Here is a 19539-nt window from a genome sequence, read left to right as displayed (position 1 = left end):
TGCTACTTTCCTTTTTTTTTTTTTTGGTCATTGTTGTCAATCTTATGTGGTATCTTAGAGCTGTTTTAATTTTCATTACTCTAATTATTAGTGATTAAGAGCCTTTTTTTACATGACTATTTATAAATTGAGGACTTGCTCTTACCCACATTTATTTGAATTAATTCCCTATATACCTTAGACAGATCTTTATTAGAGAAACTTGCTGTAACCCCCCCATTTCCTATTTCTCTTTTAACTTTAGCTGAATTAATTCTGCTTGCACATAAACCTTAAAAAAATTAATGTAATCAAAACTGTCCACTTGACCTCTTGTGAACTTCTTTATCTCTTACTTTGTCATGGCTCTTTCCCCATTTATAGATCTGACAGTTAATTTCTTCCATACACCTTCATTTATGATATCACACTTTGGCTCAATCATGTACCCATTTGGAATTTGAGTTGGGATACATTGTAAAATGTTAGTTTATATCTAGTTTCTTCCAGAGTTCTTTCTAGTTTTCCCAACAGTTTTTGTTGAATGGTGAGTTTTTAACCTATCTAGGTAGAATTTTTGGAAATATCACACATTGGGCTACTGTGCTTACTTACTTCTGTACATTTTGTACATAATCTGTTCTACTTTTTACTCTCTTTATTTCTTACCCAATATCAAGTTATTTTGATGATTATAGCTTTGTAGTCGATACTACTAAGGCCCCTTTATTTCACATTTTTTTCATAATTCCCTTAATAGTCTTGATTTTTATTCCTCCAGGTGAATGATTATTTTTTTTTCTGGTTCTATAAAATAATACTTTGGTGGTTTGACTGGTGTGTCACTGAATAATAAACTAATTTAGGTAGCATTATCATTTTTATTATATTGGCTCAGTCTACCCGTGAGGAATTAATGCTTCACCAATTATTTAGATCCGTCATTATATCAAAAGTGTTTTATAATTGCATTCACATAATTCCTGTGTGTCTTAGCAGATAGACTCCCAAGCATTTTAAGCTATCTGTAGTTATTTTTAAAATCACTGTATTTTAAAAAATCAATCAAGATCCACCTACCCCAGTTGAGAATACCAGAAAAATAAAACCCATTGCGAGTATATATAGTTAATCAAAATTAATTTTCACATTGGCTATTTCCAAAAAAATGTCTCATTCTGCATTCTGAGTCCTTCACCTCTGTATTTGGAGGGGATTAGCATGTTTCCTTATTAGTCCTCTGGAATCCTGGTTGGTCATTATGCTGATAAAAGTTCAGCACAATAGTATTCCATCACATTTATAGACCATAAATTGTGCATCCATTCCCCAATTAGTGGGCATGCCCTCAGATTCCCACTTTGCTTTCTCAAATAGAGCTATGAATATTTTTGTATATAAGAGTTTGTGTTACTTAGCAAAAGTGAAACAAACTTTAATATACCATTTCTCTAATTCCCCTTCCCCCTAATTCCTCTTTTCCTTCTATTTCCCTTTAACTGAAATGTATTCCTGTACCCAAGTATATGTTGGTGTGTATGTGTATTCTTCCTTTCTTTGATCAGTTCAGATAAGAGTGAAGTTTTAGAGTCAGTCATTCCCCTCATCCTCTTATCCCCTTCTCCTTGTTTGTATAGATGTTTACTTGGGCTCCCTGATTATGTGAGATAATTTTACCTAATCTCCCTTTTCCTTCCCCACCCCCATGTCTATGTATTCCTCTTCTCTTTTTCCCCATTGTTTTCCTATGATCATCAAGACATAGCAGAAACACTACCAGGCCTTGTCTAATTGGACTCCCTCTATGTATCCTGGTGATGGTAAGGTTCAAAGGGGATACATGTGTCATCTCCCTATATTTAAATGTAAACAGTTTACCCTTGCTTAGTCCTTTATCATTATTCATTCATGTTTACCTTTTTATGCTGCTCTTCACTCTTGTGTTTGAACTTCAAAGTTTCAACTCATCTCTGCTTTTCATCAGGAATGCTTGGAAGTTTTCTATTTCATTTCAGCCTGTATCATTATACTCAGTTTTTTCTGGGTAAATTATTTTGGGCTACAATATCATATCTCTTGCCTTCTGTAATATATTCCAAGTTCTCTGCTCTAGTATAGAGATAGGTATTAAATAGAATGTGATTCTGACTGTGGCTCCTTAGCACTTGAATTCTTTCTTCCTGGCTACTCGAAATATTTTATCTGGAAGTTTTAGATTTTGGTTATGATGTTCCTGGACAGTTTTTATTTTGAGTTTTCTTTCATGAAGTACCCAGTGGATTCTTTCTATTTACACTTTATCTTCTAGTACTAAAAATTCTGGGCAATTTTAAGATTTCTTGAAGTATGAAGTCTAGGCTCTCTTTTGTTTGTTTGTTTTTTTGGCATAGTCCAGTGATTCTTAATTTCTTTTCCCTCAGTTGTTTTCCATTTCAATTGTTTTCACTCCGGAATACTTTATACTTTCTTATATTTTTTTATCAGCTTTTTGACTTTATTTTAGCATTCCTTGTTTCCTCATAAAGTCATTTGGCTTCTCTTTGGTTCATTCTAATTTTCAAGAAACTTGTTGTGTGAGTAAAGCTGCTTGTGCCAAACTGATAATTCCCTTTCCAATTATTTCTTCTATAGCTCCTTTCCCCCCTCAAACACTTTCAATTTATTCATTTTTAAAAATTAACTCTTTTAAAAAAATTCCTCTCTTCCTCTTTTCAATAAATTTCTAGTTGGGTATATGTCCAAACTTTGTTTTCCTTTCAGACTCTGCTTATAGGTGTTTTGAGTAATTTCTTTCTTCTAGGTTTGTGTCTTGAGTATCCCTGCCACCATTATAGCTCATTATGCGGGATTCTTTTTTGTTGTTGTTGTTTGCCCATTCTTCTAAGTTATTTCCTAACTTCATACTTTATCTGAGGGAGAGGTCAGGATCCTATGAGTTTCCAGTATTCCGAAAGTGTTCTGATACAACGCAGAGTTAGAATGCTATCTGCAAGTTCTTGACCTAGGTTTGGACTAGTGTAAGAATATACTGCTGCTGGACTCTATCCCTACCAGCCAACTGGAAAGTTTTACTGGTTGACTTGCAAAATAGTAGAATTAGGGATAACTAGGTGGTGCAGTGGATAGAGTTCCAGTCCTGTAGTCAGGAGGACTTGAGTTCAAATCTGGCCTCAGACACATGATCCTTACTAGCTGTGTGACCCTGGGCAAGTTACATAACCCCTACTGCCTCACCAAAAAGGCAAGAAAAAAGAAAAATAGTAGAATTCCCTTTGGTCTTGGGATACCTGCTTTGATTAATTTCTCTTTTGGCTGATCTAGATCTATTGAGGACCCACTCTGAGTCTGGTTATTCCCCCACAATCTTTAGCCTGGGCTGGAGGCTAGAACTACTTCTGGAGTCAGAATCCACATAGCTACTTTTTTACTACTAAACTTTTTCCTCCCTCAGTATGCAGCTCAGGACCACTACCACTCCTTTCCAACACCCCTAGGTACAGGTTTCCTCCTGGTTCCTTACTGGATCTGTGACCCAGAACTGGGTAATGAATGTCATAGTTTCCAGATGTCACCTGTTCTCACACCCTGCACTGGGTTCAGGGTGTCTTTGGGACCTTTTCTTGTCTTAGTGCACAGCCCGATCCTCTTTCAGTCCCTGAATGCTGGAATACTCTGCACAGGGCATTCCTGCCCAGACCTTGTCCCTGGTGTCTGCAGACCTCTCTCCCTGTCTCCTAAGCTAGAAAATGATTCACTATGATTTTTTTTCTTAGATTTTCTAACCAGGATTCAGTGTGAAATGTGTTAGGAAAGCTACTACTCAGCCATATTGATTCCTCCCACTATTTTCTTAATCCATTAGCTGGTTCCCCTCTGTGAGATACCTCCCGTATCTTATGGTTAGTAACTGTTCTCATGTACTAAATCACAATAAGGGAAAATACATTTGTCTTACAATCATAAAATAGTTCTGTGTTCATATTTCTGAAATTATTAACTCAAAAGTTCTCCAATTTTGCATATCTAAATGAACTATTGAAACCCAAAACACTGATTCGGACTGTCTTGTGTTCGTTCCAAAGTTCTGTGGCCTGCCATGTGCAAATGAGCAACTGAAGCAGACAATTCAGAACAGGTATTCTCAGAACACTGAAAGAGTGAAAGAGGCTTTTATCTCATAGGCTCAATGCCCTTCACCATGTTTCTTGCCCTCATCTGGAGACTTTTCATGCCTTAAACTGTGATCCCCAGACCTGTACACAACACTCTAGATATGATCTGACCAGAAGAGAGTCCAGAGAGGACCAGAAAAGAATAGAGAGAGACTATCGCTTGCTTGTGTCTGAAAGGTGTGCCTCTAAATGAAGCGAAAGGGGCCATTAACTTCTTTGGATGATATAACTGCTATGTTACCACGCTTCCTCTCTCCTATATTTGCAAAGCTACTTTTTAACTCCAAGTGTAAGACATTAATTACATTTATATGGATTGAATTTCATCTTATTGGATTGAATCCGGTGTCTTTTGAGATCTTTTTGGATCCTAATATTGTCATTCAAGGTGTTATCGATTCCTTCCAGTTTTGTGTCGTTTGCAAACTGGATGAACACACCATCTAAACTTTTAGCCAAACACAAATATCTGGCAAATTCCACTGCAAATCTTCTTCCATGTTGGAATGAAACCATTAATGAGTTTGGATTCAGCCCTTCAGTCAGCTAGAAACTCACCTAATTGTATCATCTTCTCCACATCTCTAAATTTTTTCCCTACAAGAGTAGGATCAAAAGCTTTGTTAAATGCTTTGCTAAACTCTAGGTGAATAATATCCCTATCATTCATGGTACTTTTCTAATCTAAACTATAGTAGCCCAGTCAAAATAAGGAAGGAAGTTTAGTTTCATATGACATATTCTTGATGGCCCCATGCTGATTTTTTGTGATCACTCCCATTTTGGGATATTCAACAACCACCTCTAAAGTGATCTTTTCTAGAATTTTCCTATGATTAAAAGTTAAGCTTGCTAATCTTTGGAGTCTTTCCTTCTCCTTGACCCCCCTTTTTATAAAAACAGTGGGAACGTTTGACCTTCTCTAGTCCTGTTTTCCATGTTATTTCCTCTAGTCCTGTTTTCCATGATCTTTCAGATGGTACAAACAGTAGCTCAGTAATCACATCTGCCAGTTCTTTTAGTACCTGAGGAAGTAGTTCATCTGAATCATGTGACTTGAATTCATCAAGGGAAATAAGATGATCTCTTATAATTCCTATCTTTTTCTTGGGTATCAAATTCCCATTAGCCATTTTCGTTCTGTCGCTCACTACCAGTATAAAGATAATTCAAAATAAAAAGGGCCAAGCAAAATAAAAGTTGAATAGATCTAATTTCTCTTTGTTGTCAGTTATCATTGTGCCATCTGCCTCATGCAGTGTTCCTACCCCTTTGATCCTTTTTTTCCCCAATATGGCTTTAAAAATACCCAATTTTATTGCTCAGCTTTCACTAGCACTTTCAGTTCATTCTAAACTTTAGCATTCCTGACACTATTTTAGAGAATCAAGCCATGTTCTTGTTTTCATTCTCTTTAGCTAATGTTGCTGTATTTCATACACACGTCTATGTGTGTATGCATATACATGTATGCATGTATTTAAATGTATATGTTACATGTGTATTTTTATATGTGTGTGTATATAGATCTATAATCTGGGTTGGTTAGTTCCCTGTGTATTGCCACCAGTTTCTCAGACACCTTGCATTTTTTCTTATTTTAGCATTCTTTTCCTTTGTGCCTTCAGAATTACATTCTTGAGCGTCCAATGCTCCCTAGACTGCCTTTACATATACAGTTTTTAATGCATGAACCTTTGAAGTATGATTTCCTTTTCTCTTTAAATGTAGGGTGCATACCCAACTCTTCTTCCATATCACAAATTCTAGGAGGGAGTAGTCACTTTCCTCTAGGATGCCCATCATTTTCACCTCATTTCTTCCCTATTATTGAGAATCATATGCAGTATAGAATGTCCTATTGTTCCCTCTACCTTTTGTAGGATTGAAGTATCCTTAAGGCAAGTCATAAGATTATTAGCTACTCTTATTTTGGCAGAGAGAGTGCTAGCGTATGTCTGGATGATGGAATTGACCCATCAGGTACAATATATGTATCTGGTCAGGTTTGTGGCCTCTATAAACATCTCATCTATCTCCATTTCTTCTTTCTATTACTTTGGGTTTGGGGACCAGGGAGTTTGTGCACAGGATAGTAAACCAGGGCAGGAGGGCCAAATTCTGCTAGCTTCCTGTTTTTGAATGGCCATTGGGCTAAGAATGTTTTTCTTTTACATTTTTAAATACTATAGAATTCTATTTAAATATGTAAAAAAAAAAAGCATTCTTAGCTCTTTGGCCATACAAAAACAGGTAGTGACCTGGATTTGGCCCATAGGCCCCTGATAGAGTATATTGTAATGAAAAAAGTTATATCGGTTTTTCCCTTCATTGATCTTCATTAATATGCTGTCCACCATACTCCCTCTCTTGTTCCTAGATTTCCTCATAGGGGATACTTTCTTAATGTATTATACTACTCTATACTTTCCTATACTGTTTCCTCTTTCTCTATACTATTTCTTTTGAATAAGCTCTATTATCCATTCTCAGGTATCATTTGACCAAGTCTCAGTGATACCTACAAGATAGATTTGTTTGCTTATAGAAAAATCTCTAGGGCCCCTTCCACTTTGCCTAGCATTGGATATTTGTGTTTTGGTATTTGAGGCCATTAGTTTTTACTACTGTCTCCTTTTTTCTATTTTGTATGCTGTGAATTTCTTTCTTCCTTCTTTATGACAGTTACTCTACATATGGTATCTTATTTGATGTCCATATAAAGACAATCTTCTCAGCCTTACTGCTAATTTTTTTTTTTAGTTAAAAGTTATTTTGATTAACTTAGCAAAGATAGAGCTAGGAACTTACTGGACCTTCATTAATAGAATGAAACCCTGAGGAAGGAAACTCCATTTACCAACACAAATTGTCAACTTCTCTGATAATCATATTCTTTGAGAGTTGCTTAGAGTCCTGAGAGATTAATTGACTTTCCCATAGTCATGGAGACAATACATATCAGAAAAAGGATTTGTGTCCAGATCTTCCTTACATCAAGGCTGGCTCTCTATGCACTGTTTTATGCTGCCTATTTTAGATTTGTAAGACATCTAGAAAATAGATCTTTACCAGTCTTGATTAAATTCATTCCATCACTGGTCTAGAATCAAACCAAATACTTCTCTGTTTCACCAACCAACCATTTGCCAATCCATTTTTACCAATTTACTTTACCTACCAGTTAGTTCTACTTACCTTTTTTTTTCTTTACTATTCCTTGCCACCTATCTCCTTCCTTAAGTCCTTCTCTTCAGGTCTTTGCTCCTTTATCTTTCTTCATCCTCTTCTCATGAAAGTTAGAATTAGTCCCCAGATCTGGCAATTGCTCTCCTTCATACTATCCTCAATTTCTTCTCCCTGAATCAAAATTTTTGCCTTGTTCAAAAGTTTATACCACTCCAAATCACCCACACAATTGCCCTCTTTTTATGCAGCTCAAATCTCTTGTCTCCTTCTTCCCCTACAATCTTCTTCCACAGGAACCAGAAGATGAATAACTATACATAAGCATTTTTCTCTTTACCCCACATATTTTTGTTAAAAACTCTTTTGATTAATTTTTCAACATTCTCAGAAAATATATTCTTTCTAGGCAAGTTATCATGTGTGCCATATCTTTGGCTAGGGGTATATATTAAACCTTGGTCTAAAGTTCAAATTTCATTCTCAAAGAGAGACATCCTGTCTTCTGTTCCATGAAAAATGCCAGATCAGTTCATATCTCCCTAGCCTATGTATGGCACTATATTCATCGATAGATAGTGTAGTCTACTTATCCAATTCTGTCTTCTTATGCTTCTTCCTAAGATACTCTGTTCCCTGTTTTTTAATCATATAAAACTCTAAGACAGTTGTAACCTCAGAGATAACTTTATTCAATCTTTACTGGATATCAACATTAATCAAGACATTAGACAAGGAGGCTCACCAAGAGTGTTTCTAGTTTCTATGAAAAAGCTTGTACAAAATCCCAATAAAGGAGAGATTGTTGATGATGAGATATTGCAGCTGTTTCTCTTTGTGGATGACATTGCGGTGATTGCATCAATTCCAGATTGTGATAGACTAATTATAAGAGAGTCACTCAAAATAGATTGATCTAGTTATCTATGTTTCTCATACTCTTATCCACTTATCTTTCTGGACATAGCAATCCAGTGATCAAATCAAAGGACATATTAATCAATTACCTTATGGCTCCATCACCATCTTTATACTGACTTTACAATCAAAAGCATTCTTGCCTGGCCACCCTGCTATAAGTATGTTCTTCCTCTGTAGAATACGGACTTCGTGAAGGCCGGAGGGAAGACCTTGCTTTTTGTTCTTATATCCCAAGTATTTTGCATAGTGCCTGACACATACGAGTGATTTCTCACTCATTCAGATATTTTGATTGAGATAGATGTTAAAATGGAACAAAGCATAAATTGATAATAGAAAATACAAGATAACTTTTGGAGTCTAGGATTATTAGAATTATAGATAATAAATAATAGATTATTTTCCTAGTATCAGAAAATGAAGAAGAGAGTAAGAGATAAGAATTAGAAAGATGATAGAAACCAAAGTGAATTGATGGTGGTCTTTTCAATCATGAAAATAATCATTACCGAAAGAAAAAAATAGCAACTACACCTACGATTTCAATGATATAGACACCTTCTTCTCTCTTTTTCTGCAGCTGATAGTATTTGGGGCCTAGAACAGTAAGGGGTTAAGTGACTTGCCCAGGGCTCACACAGCTAGTAAATGTTCAAGCCAAGATGTGAATCCAGATCTTCTTGACTCTGAAGTCAGTTCTTTATTCATTGAACCACACTGCCTCTCTCTCAAAAAATGTATATCTGGCGTATTTATAGACAAAAAAAGCCTACTTGAAAGTTTGTTACTGTTATCTTTTCCATTATTTGTGACTAATTTAGTAAATCACCATTAATTTGATGCTTGTTGAAATACAGTGGCTAGGAAGAAAAAAAAATGTCAGGAACCAGGGTGGGCTGTGAAAGAACCATTAGCCCTGTTACCTTGACCCATTCATTATACCGTAGGAGGTATCCATGATGGAGGGAATGGTTTTAGTGTCTGTATGTCAGCTGCTCTGCTTTGAAAAAGGGTTAAATATTTTCCATCTTTTTCTCCTGCTATTTCTTCTGCCTCTGCCTCTCAAAAGTTATTTCCCATTCTGTTTATAACACTCCAATCCTACAGTGTTCAATTGGACCCCCCGTACACAAACATTTCTGATTATTTTTAGCGTTTGAAAGCTTTGCTGCAAAGGGAAATCTCAATTCCATTCAAGAAATATTTATAGAGCATGTACAATATGAAAGCCCCTATGCTTGACAGTGTTGAGAGAGGTACAGAGGTAAGTGAAATATATTCTTTACCCTCAAAGTGCTTACAGTCTAGCAGGGGCAGGAGAGGTCTTTAGGAGAGATATACACAAATAAACACTATACAAAGTGTGGTATGGAGGTAGATAAAAGGTAGTGCTATTTGAGTTCAAGTAAGTAGAGACATAAACATGGTTATATACCACATATTTCATATCTCTACTTTATAATAATTTGCAGCCAACATCACATAGTTTAATGTTTGGAAAATATTACCACCTTTGGTGATAATGTTCACAGTTTCATTGTCATTTGTAAACTTTCTGAGTTTCTATCTTTTCTTTCATATATTTATATTTTCCTGTCATTCCAGAATTTCTTTTGATTTATTATTTCCTGTATCTGTATTGGATTCAGATGATATGAGCTTATCCTTAACACAGTCAAATAAAACTTCTAGAAAGCTTCTTTTATTAGGATGAGTTGAGTTTTTATATCTATATCCTGCTTTGGGTTTTGTTGAATACATATCATTGTATATATAAAGAATGGTATTGATGGCCCTTTCGAGATTCATTGTTTTATAGGTCATCTTTATGTCTGATAGAGAGATGCCTTTCAGCTCTTTTGGATTCCAGGAATGTGGACCATAAATAAACCTTTTCAAAAAGAAGAGTTGTGATATCAGGTCTCTAGTAGTTAATTTTATCTATGCTGACAAACTTGTTTAGTATATTTTCCCTTGTGGAACTGATTCTTTGTACCCTATTTTTGAAAAAAAAAACACCTCTGTATTTATGAATAAACAAATAAATGTAAAAGTCTTGGCCTTAGAGTTAAACATGACAGAAGCATAAGGATTTTAACTCTAGAAAGAGTTTAAATTAATTGAGTCATAAATTTTCCTCTAGATTTCATAATTTGACCTGCATAATTCATATTTCTGTTTATATTTAGAATTTCATTTCTCTAGGGAGTTATGCTTGCTAACTTTCTTTTAGAAGAAATAATTTTTGAGCAGCCTAAAAAACCCTGAACCTTTTTCATTCTATTGTAATATTAATAATCTTTAAAAAAAAAACCGACAACAACTAACTCCTAGTGAACTGTGTATATTTCTGGGAAGTAAGCTTTTTAGTCTATTTTAGAATTGCAGCACAGGAAAAGAATCAATCATCAAGCATTTATTAAGCACCTACTATGTGCCAGGAAATCTGCTAGATGCTGGGGATATAAAGACAAAAATGAGAAAGTCATTGCCCTCAATGAGTTTACCATTTCATCAAGAATGCAAAATAGACTCAAATTTTCTTTTCCTCCTAACAGAACAGAATGAAAGGCCTCCTATAGGACCCTTCAGTACTTACGCTATCAGACAGAATCAGCTCAGATCATACAGGATGAGTCATCCAACCCCAGTAAATTTTCAGCGGAATGGAGCAACACTGGAGTCTGTACTGAAGTCCAGAAACACTAGAACTGAATATAGCTTCTCTAATTCTTATCCTCATAGGCTCCAAGGCTTTAGTCCTTAGATATTTTGGATCCAGTAACTAAAAGAAATCCCTTGGTGTATAATTGCCAAGGTAGAAATGTATGGCTTTAAAATAATTTCTTCATCCTTAAATTCGGGGTAATTTTGCCGAGAGGTGTTCTGTTGCCAAATGCCTACAGAGCTCTAAATGACCAGCCAGTCTGATCAAATCTGTCAAATAAATGGTGAATTTGAAGCAATTTTTTGATGTCGTGTAGAGCTGTACAGAAATTATTTGAATGAATTTTACAAAATTATTTTCAAATGCTCATGCTTTCTCTATCTTTAAGAAGACTTCAACAATTCCCTGAAGATGCCAAATACTATTTCTTATACAAGACTGGTTTAATGTGACAATTTTGAACTAATCAGGTCCAAGAAATAGTGTAGAGGGAAAAGACTGTCTCCTTTATTTTTTTCACCAATGTTACTTATTGGATGACTGGGCTATCAGTCACCATCAAGCCAGCCAAACAGATTTTCAGTTTGTTAATATAGACTAGAGTGCTGGCTGACTGGAAACTTAGACAGCCAGTGTTAGAGATGCAGGATTATTGGTGGATATTGGGGTGATGAATGAACCCATGAATGACCAAGGCAACAGTCTCAGAATGCAAAGGACTAGCAGCTTATCTATGTACTGACATGTACTAATTGAATGCTCAGAGTCTCCATTGCTCCTTTTAAGTGGAAGGAGGAAATTAAACCTGGGGTCTGGCCTTCCCATAATATTGCAGTGTCTCCAAATGTCCCTTTCACACAGGTAATACCTGCTTTAGTGAGACAATAGTGGTACAGCATCTTGAGATACTAACAAAGAGGCACTTTCACATTGCTGCTATTATTATGATAGAGGGCATGGTGCTTTGCTTATCACCTTTAAAAATTCCACCTTACACTTAGGGGTCAGATTGTCAGCAGAAATACTTCTATCCACAGGAAATAAAATCACTCAGAATATAGGTAATCATCTTTAGACTCAGTTTAAACAAGCAGTTTGAGACCATAAACCTTATTTACACTTAATGGAACTGTGCCTACCTGGAAAATAGGATAATATATTTAGGGAGAGGAAAGTGAATAAAAATCTAGTGTAAAGCCAAACAGACCTTTGAATTTTATTATTTATCACCAAATATGCATAATTCAGATAAATTTATAACAATCTTTAAAAGCATAATATGTTAAGCCCTGTCATTTAAATAATAAAAGGGATTTTTTTCTCCCAGATTCTTACAACTTTTGATAATTTTTGCTGTGATGGACAGTACATATTGGCTGGTATTTCCATCTGTTTGACAGAGATGAGAAGAACATTAACAGATCATAACCTTTGACTATCTTGTTAAAAATAGAATTAGTGATGGATAAAATTTCTAAATTACCAGGTCAGACCTCTGTTATTTCCATTATGGTAAGGCAGCTGTGATATGCTATTTGGCCAATCTTTTCATACATTTCTCTGCAGGTAACATGTTAGGAATGAGAATAATGGTGAGCCACTTTGATACATTCTGTTCTGTTTTTCTCTTAAAGATGCTAGCGAAATGACTTCTGTACTTGTGACATTGTGCTTTATGGGCATCAGCTCACTAGAAATTTGCAATATATTCTCTTGCATTGGTAATGATTTTGGAAACCAGAGAGATTGGCATGAAGAGCTGTCATAATTCCAAACACTTGCTAAATGTCTTTCTAGGAGGTCTCTGTACCAACAAGAGGTTATTGTAAATGTATTTATCTATTGGCACATATAAAGCTAGATTTGTGCAGGGCTAGCAAAAGGGACTAGATCTATGATTTAATTGATATTGGGAATTCCTGAATGAGGACCCTGCCTCTGCTAATGCTGGTCAGCTCCTTCTCTGCAGCTTATTGTCTTAAAGAGTTAGAGCAATGGGAGGTAAAGTGACTTGGCACACATATATCCCATGGCTAGTATGTGACAGAGATGGGATCTAAGCCTATATCTTACTGACTCTGAAGACAATCTTCTATCAACTACACCACTCCCATAACTTCACAGCCTCTCACATGTTGTACAGATACAGTAATAATTTGCATTTGTGTGGCATTTCCTGTTTTCCCTTTCAAGTGGATTTGCACATTGCATCATTAGCAACACCACTCTATGAGTTATTATAGAAACAACTCGGAAATAGATACATTAATATTCCTCTTTTACAGAGGAAGGAAATGAGGAACATGATGATTTTAGGGAACTTTCCCCAGGTTGCCTGGGCTAATTGGTAAAGTATTTGAAACTAGATCTCAGGTGTTGTGTTTCCTGACTGGGCACTTTTTCAAATGAAGCATGTTCTTTTTACCTCAGTAAAAACACTTTATCCCTAAGATAGGCTATTTGAATTTAATTTCCCAGTTTGCTGATCATTTAATATGAATTTACATACACAGTTTTGGCCAGGTTCTTAATGCATCTTATTTAGACATGTTGATTTTTCTCTCTAAACATTGTGTTACTCTATCTTTTTATCTGTGCTTCTATATTACAAGATCTAGTAATTGTGTTAACAACAAACAAAAAGAAATGAGTCAGATTTAAAGGTTAAGCATACTTAATGATGGAAACACAAATCTTGGAATATTTTTCAAGAAGGATTATGTGTAAGTTACTGCAACCAAGGGGCACTAAAATTGATACATTGACTACTAACATACCAAACGAGTATAGCAATTACAGTTCTATTTAGTAATAGCACACCAGTGCCCAAGTAGGAGCTCAGTACTCTAAATTAAATTGATGTGCACTCGTAGTGCTCATATTTGTGGCATCCTCTGCTAAAACAAATTACAAATGAAAGGCTTTGGATTGTTTTTCATTCCAAGTGAATAAGACCTAAAAGTAAGAATTATCCCCAAATAAATGAGGGATCTAAGAAATCTGTTTTTAAATCGCATAAAAGTCAATTCTTTTTCTACTGTTCATATGGGATATATGTCTTTCTCTCTTATGGATGACACAGATGGATGTTAATTACTTCACCATCATGACCAATTCATCTACAGATTTATACAATATCAAATATAATGCTGTACTTTCTTATGGTCTCTGGCTATTGAAGCTCTTATATTTTTCTATTCCTTAGTTTCCTAAATATTTGCTCAGGATTTTTCTCTCAGTGGATATGCAAAAGATTCATTATGTTTCCAACCTTGTTTTTTTAAATAATTTTTAATAATTAAAAACTTTTAACACCTCCAAAAAATTTCTAGTATTCCTTTCCCTTCCTAGAAAGCTATCCTACATAATAAAACAAAAGTATTTTTAAAAATCTACAAAATGTATTAATATATCAAAAAGTCTGAAAATGTTTAATGTTTCCCACCCATGGGTCTCCCACCTCTGCAAAGAGGAGGTGAGATGTCATCTCATATCTATTCTTGGGAGACATTTTTTTTTGTAATTTGTAATTTTGTGACATTCACTATTGATTGTTTTGTGGTTGTTCTTTCCATTTAAGTTGTTTTGGTTATTGTGTATATTATTTTCTTGGCCCTGCTTTCTTCACTTGCATTGTATCATATAAATTGCCCCATGCTTCTCTGTATTCATCTTATGTATCATTTCTTACATCACAGTAATATTCCATTACATTCATGCACCACAATTTGATTAGCCATTCTCCAATTAATGGACATTTACTTTGTCATTTTTCCTACTTTGACCTTCTCCATTAAAAAGAAAATGTAAGAATTGTCATGGTATGGTTATTAACCTTCTCTGTTTCACCTTCAACCCCCAACTCCCAGCTACCTGCAGCAAGAATCATTGATCCCTCAAGCCTAGGGCTCTTGCTGTCCTTAAATAAAACAATGTATATTGGACCCTTTTGCCAAGGTTTCTGAATCCTATGAAGTTCAAAGAACATTTCTATAGGACACATCTCATTAGGAAGAATTTGAGGAACTACCCAAGTTGTTGAGTCATATTAGAACTTTATTTTATCAAATAAAATGGATCACTAAGAAATGGATATTTCTAAATATATATTTTTCATTGTTCTGAGTTGGGAGGGTAGATAGTGTGTGCTCTCCTAGTTTTAAAATATTTTTCATTGAAGTGTTTTATCTTTGTGTGACAGCCATCTAGTTCTCTTGGCATTGTCGTAATTAGAGTATGTAAGTAGTTTTGGGAGCAGCTAGATGGTACAGTGTATAGACTGCTGGGCTGAGAGTCAGGAAGACCTGAGTTCAAATCCAGTCTCAGAAACTTCTTATGTAACTTTGGGCAAGTAATTTAATTTCTTTTTGCCATTGGAGAAGGAAATGGCAAACCACTCCAGTATCTTTGCCAAGAAAATCCCATAAGCAGAGGTCTACAGAGTCAAGAAGGGTCAGATTATGACTGAAAACAACTGAGCAACAACAACAACAATTTAGGTAGTTCACTGATTACAACTTGCTATTGTCACTTGACTGGCCTTTTGTCTAAATATACATTTTTCTGCTGAAACTTTTAATACCATTTATCTTGCATGAGTTTTCATTGGCAAAATACTACAGGCTGCCCAGGACCATCATTTACCTCTCCATTACTAGTTAACTAATAATTTTCAACTTTAATTTCTGTGATTAAAAAGGGTTTAGGTATGGTTCTAGCAAAAGACTCTATCTGCTTTGTGAGGACTGGCCTAAATAAATAAGGAAAGGTTCATTTTCAGTAGGTTGGCCACTTGGTGACAATTTCTTTGGTCATGGCAACCCATGAAACAAAGAAAAAGACAAGATAGTCTTTAACCTACGTAGTGGAATTTGGGGGAGGAGAGGAACGAGAAGCTCAGTGTTACTAGTCCGGGTTCTTGAAGTTGGGATTGGATAATAGCAGTTAGGAGTCAAGAGAGCGAATCTTTATCTGGCCAGTCACATAGATAGCATGGTAGAGGGCATCTACAATGATACTGGCATAAGAGGTTCCATATATGCATAATTTTAGGGCAGCATTCATCAGCTAAACATTATTCAGTGTATCATTGTGTGAAACAAAAGAAAAATGGTTATTTATTAAACACAGGTGGTTATACAAAAAAGAATTGAAGAAAAATATATGTTAGTTACAGAAGATATATAAGGGAGTTACTGTATTAATGTAGCTGTTCTCAATAAATCAAAGAAATTTTATTACCAGACCAGATGGGGAAGAGAATTTTCCCAGGACTTTGTAATCCTCCACCTTCATCAACTAAGTCTTTTTGTACCAATAAAAGAAGAAAAAAGACATTGACTGCTGCAGCTGTCTTGTAGTTCACTAGGGGTCATTTACAGAAAAGTGGCCGATATAGAACAAGATGGTGGCTTCATGCCTTAAAGGAGGAGGAGAGCAGCGTCTATATATTATACTAATATGTCAAGGAAGTTCATGGTACAATTATAGTGGGGTTGGTGAGGGATATTAAGGCGAGGATAGCAAGAAGATTCACTGAAAACTGTCAACCTCAGTATACTTGCTGAAGTCAGTCTCTGGGGGCCAACCAGGAAAGCTAATTTTTTCCAGTTCTCCAATACCTCCATAAAACATTCATTATTCTTAATTTTGGCTCATTTTTTAGAAAAAGAAATTTCCATTTCATTGAATATTTTATTTTCTTATGTACCTATGCAAAATAACATTTTTTTTGTAAATAATATTTTATTTTTTCCAATTACATATAAAGATAGTTTTCAACATTCGTTTTTATAAAATTTTGAGTAAAATAATTATTTTAAATGATACAGGTTAACACATTTTCATGAATAAGCAAAGCAATCAATCAATAAGCAGTTATTAAGTATCTAAATATGTGCTAGGCACTACAGATATAAATATGAAAGATGAAATAATCCCTTCTCTCAAGGGCCTTAAATTCTAAATGAGGAGATAAATACTTACAAAGTAGTTAAGACATATATGGTAGTTTGGAAGGGAGGTCTGTAGCAGTTGGGAGAATCGGAAAAGGCTTCATGTGGTGCTTGAGCTGCATCTTGAAAGAATAGAGGGTCGCTAGGAGGTAGACGTGAGGAAGGAATGCATTTCAGGCATGCGGATGGCCATTCCAAAAGCACAGAGAGGAGATAGACTGTTGTGTGTGAGGAATAGAGATTGTTGCTGTTTCTCTTGAAAACTAAGATTGTTACTAATTAAACTAATTAACTTTTAATTGCATTTATTGCTATTCAGGAGGTAACAAGCAGAAGCCATATCGATGTTTCAAGTAGCCACCAAGAAGTTGAAGGATATGAACAAGTGACCTCTAAAACACCTCAAATTGAGGTAAGAATTTAAGATAATGATACTCAAAGCTCCTTTGAGATTCTGCTTTATCATTTAACATTTGGTTTTATTATCATTTACTCCACTCGGGGCAATCATATCTGGAAATATTAGTAACTATCTCCCTACATTGATACAGGCAAATACTGGAGGAAAAACATGCCCAGAGACATCGATGTTATTTCATTATGAAGATTTGTCTGGTTTCGGTTTAAAGCAGTTTCATTTCACAAAACCTGTTCTTATGCAAAGCATTGTACTATGTACTGTGTTTAAAAGCAAAAAATGCAAAACAATACTACTTATTACGGGCGTATACACGTGCGTATATACAACATGTATAAATAAAGTGACTTTAGGAGGCAGAGAATACTATCAGCTCAGGGGGAAAAGAAAGGCTTCATATAGGTAGTGGCAGCAGAGCTGAGGTAAGAAGGGCATTCCTGGCATGACAGTTAGCTTGAATAAAATAACAGAAACAGAAGATAGCTAGGAGACCAATGTGACTGGACTGCAGAGAGTATGTGAAGTTGAGTAATAGGTAAAAAAAAAATTGTAAAAATAGGTAGGAGTCAAAAATATGGAGAGCTTTGAAAGATCAGCTAATGAGTTTATATTATATCCTAGAGGCAAGAAAGAACAACTGAAGACTTTGGGGTAAGAGAGTAAAATGGTCAGATATGGACTTTAGAAAGTTTATTTTGACAATTGTGTGGGGCAGATGAAGTGGAGACTCTTTTATTTTACATGAGAGAGGTAATGAGAATCTGAGCTAGGATGATGACCATATCAGTGTAGAGAATGGGACAACTGTCAGAGAATTGTGAAGGAGTAATTGACAAAGTTTAGCAATTCTTTGGATGTGGGGAAAAGTCAAAGATAGACCTGGGATTTGGGCTCACATAACAAAGCTCTGTATCAGGACTCATGAGTAATAAGGATAAAGTGTTAAAGGTTTGATTGCATCTCTAAGTGTACTTTGAAATATTGGATGAAAATTACAAGCACAGGCCTCTCAACATATTTCTACATATCTACATACATTTCAACAACATTTAAATTTATTTCTTAAACATAGGTCTCTCATCTTGAAAAACACACCCAAGAAATAAACCAGGCTTCTCATTCCAGCCAGTATGTTCAAGAAACAGGTAATAACTTGCTTTCTATTTTACTTTGATTATACTATCACCTCCTTCTCCAAATGTATATTTCACTTGCATATTGCCAGTATAATAATATCCATTGCTATCAAACTATATAACTGCATACTAAGAAACTTCTGTATGAGTCATAGTCTTGAAGGTACTAAGGTTGTATGGTGTATATAGACACACATGCACACATATATGTATATGTAACATACATATACATACATAATTATGTTTTGTAAGTGTTGCAGGATGTTTATATAATAGCACATCAACTAGCCCTTTTTAATAGTGACCAGAGCTAATAATAACAATAACAATGATAAATAACCAATTCAAAGCCTTGCCTGTCATCCATGCCATGAGGGGAACAAGACAATATCAGAGTAAGAGAATGTTAGCCAGAGGAGTTTATCACGAGAACTGTGTATGGCCTGAGACCACACGGTAGCTGTGAAGGACTGACAGGGACCCAATTTCTAGCCAGCTGGATTCTGACGATGTCACTGATTGGGTTAAAACTTGCTTGTTATCAGGAAACTGCTCCTATGGATCCAAGAAATCAAAGACATAGCATTGGATTATAGGCTGGAAGATACAGCAGACAAAATAAGATATCAATATCCCACCTGCTGTAAATGCTTTGATTTAGTAGGACCAACAACAAATGAGGGTAATCATAAGTACACATACACTAGACTGAAGATACAAACATTTTTATTATGCACCAGCACTACATCATAACAAAACTGGGGAAAGGTCTTATAGTTTATACTGCTTTTTCTCAGTGTTCCAAGTTATAAAATATATTACAGGTCAAGGCAAGATAGTTATACCTTCATTCTGATGTCCAGATTAAATGAAGAAAGAATAAGGATTGAGAAGATTATTTCCATATGAAGAGGGAAGGGCTAAAGAATTTGAAGGCACTAAAAATCCACTCAATGTAATGAAATAGATGAGAAAAATAATGCCAGTTTCTTGAATGAGTTTGAAAAGGAGATGGGCATACATAGAATTGAATTTTGAAAAGCCATTTTGATAGCACATATCCAACTATTAAACCAAGTTGCTAAAATTATTTTTTTAAGAATCT

The 19539-nt window shown here is 35.3% G+C and overlaps 1 protein-coding gene across 1 annotated transcript in view; it reads left to right on the top strand.

Moving 5' to 3' along the window:
• The window catches only part of XIRP2 (xin actin binding repeat containing 2), a 376940-nt gene that overhangs the window by 337568 nt on the left and 19833 nt on the right, over positions 1–19539 (top strand). The window contains exons 5-6 of the mRNA XM_078146986.1: positions 17193–17292; positions 18371–18443. Of these exons, the coding sequence (XP_078003112.1) occupies positions 17193–17292; positions 18371–18443 (173 nt within the window). The remainder of the gene's footprint in view (positions 1–17192; positions 17293–18370; positions 18444–19539) is intronic.

This window comes from Phascolarctos cinereus, unplaced genomic scaffold (genome assembly GCF_003287225.1).
Source record: "Phascolarctos cinereus isolate Bilbo 61053 unplaced genomic scaffold, phaCin_HiC Scaffold_726;HRSCAF=1367, whole genome shotgun sequence".
In the NCBI taxonomy this organism is placed as follows: Eukaryota; Metazoa; Chordata; class Mammalia; order Diprotodontia; family Phascolarctidae; genus Phascolarctos; species Phascolarctos cinereus.
The sequence above is the reverse complement of the archived record's forward strand: the minus strand, read 5'-3'. Positions and strand labels throughout refer to the sequence as shown.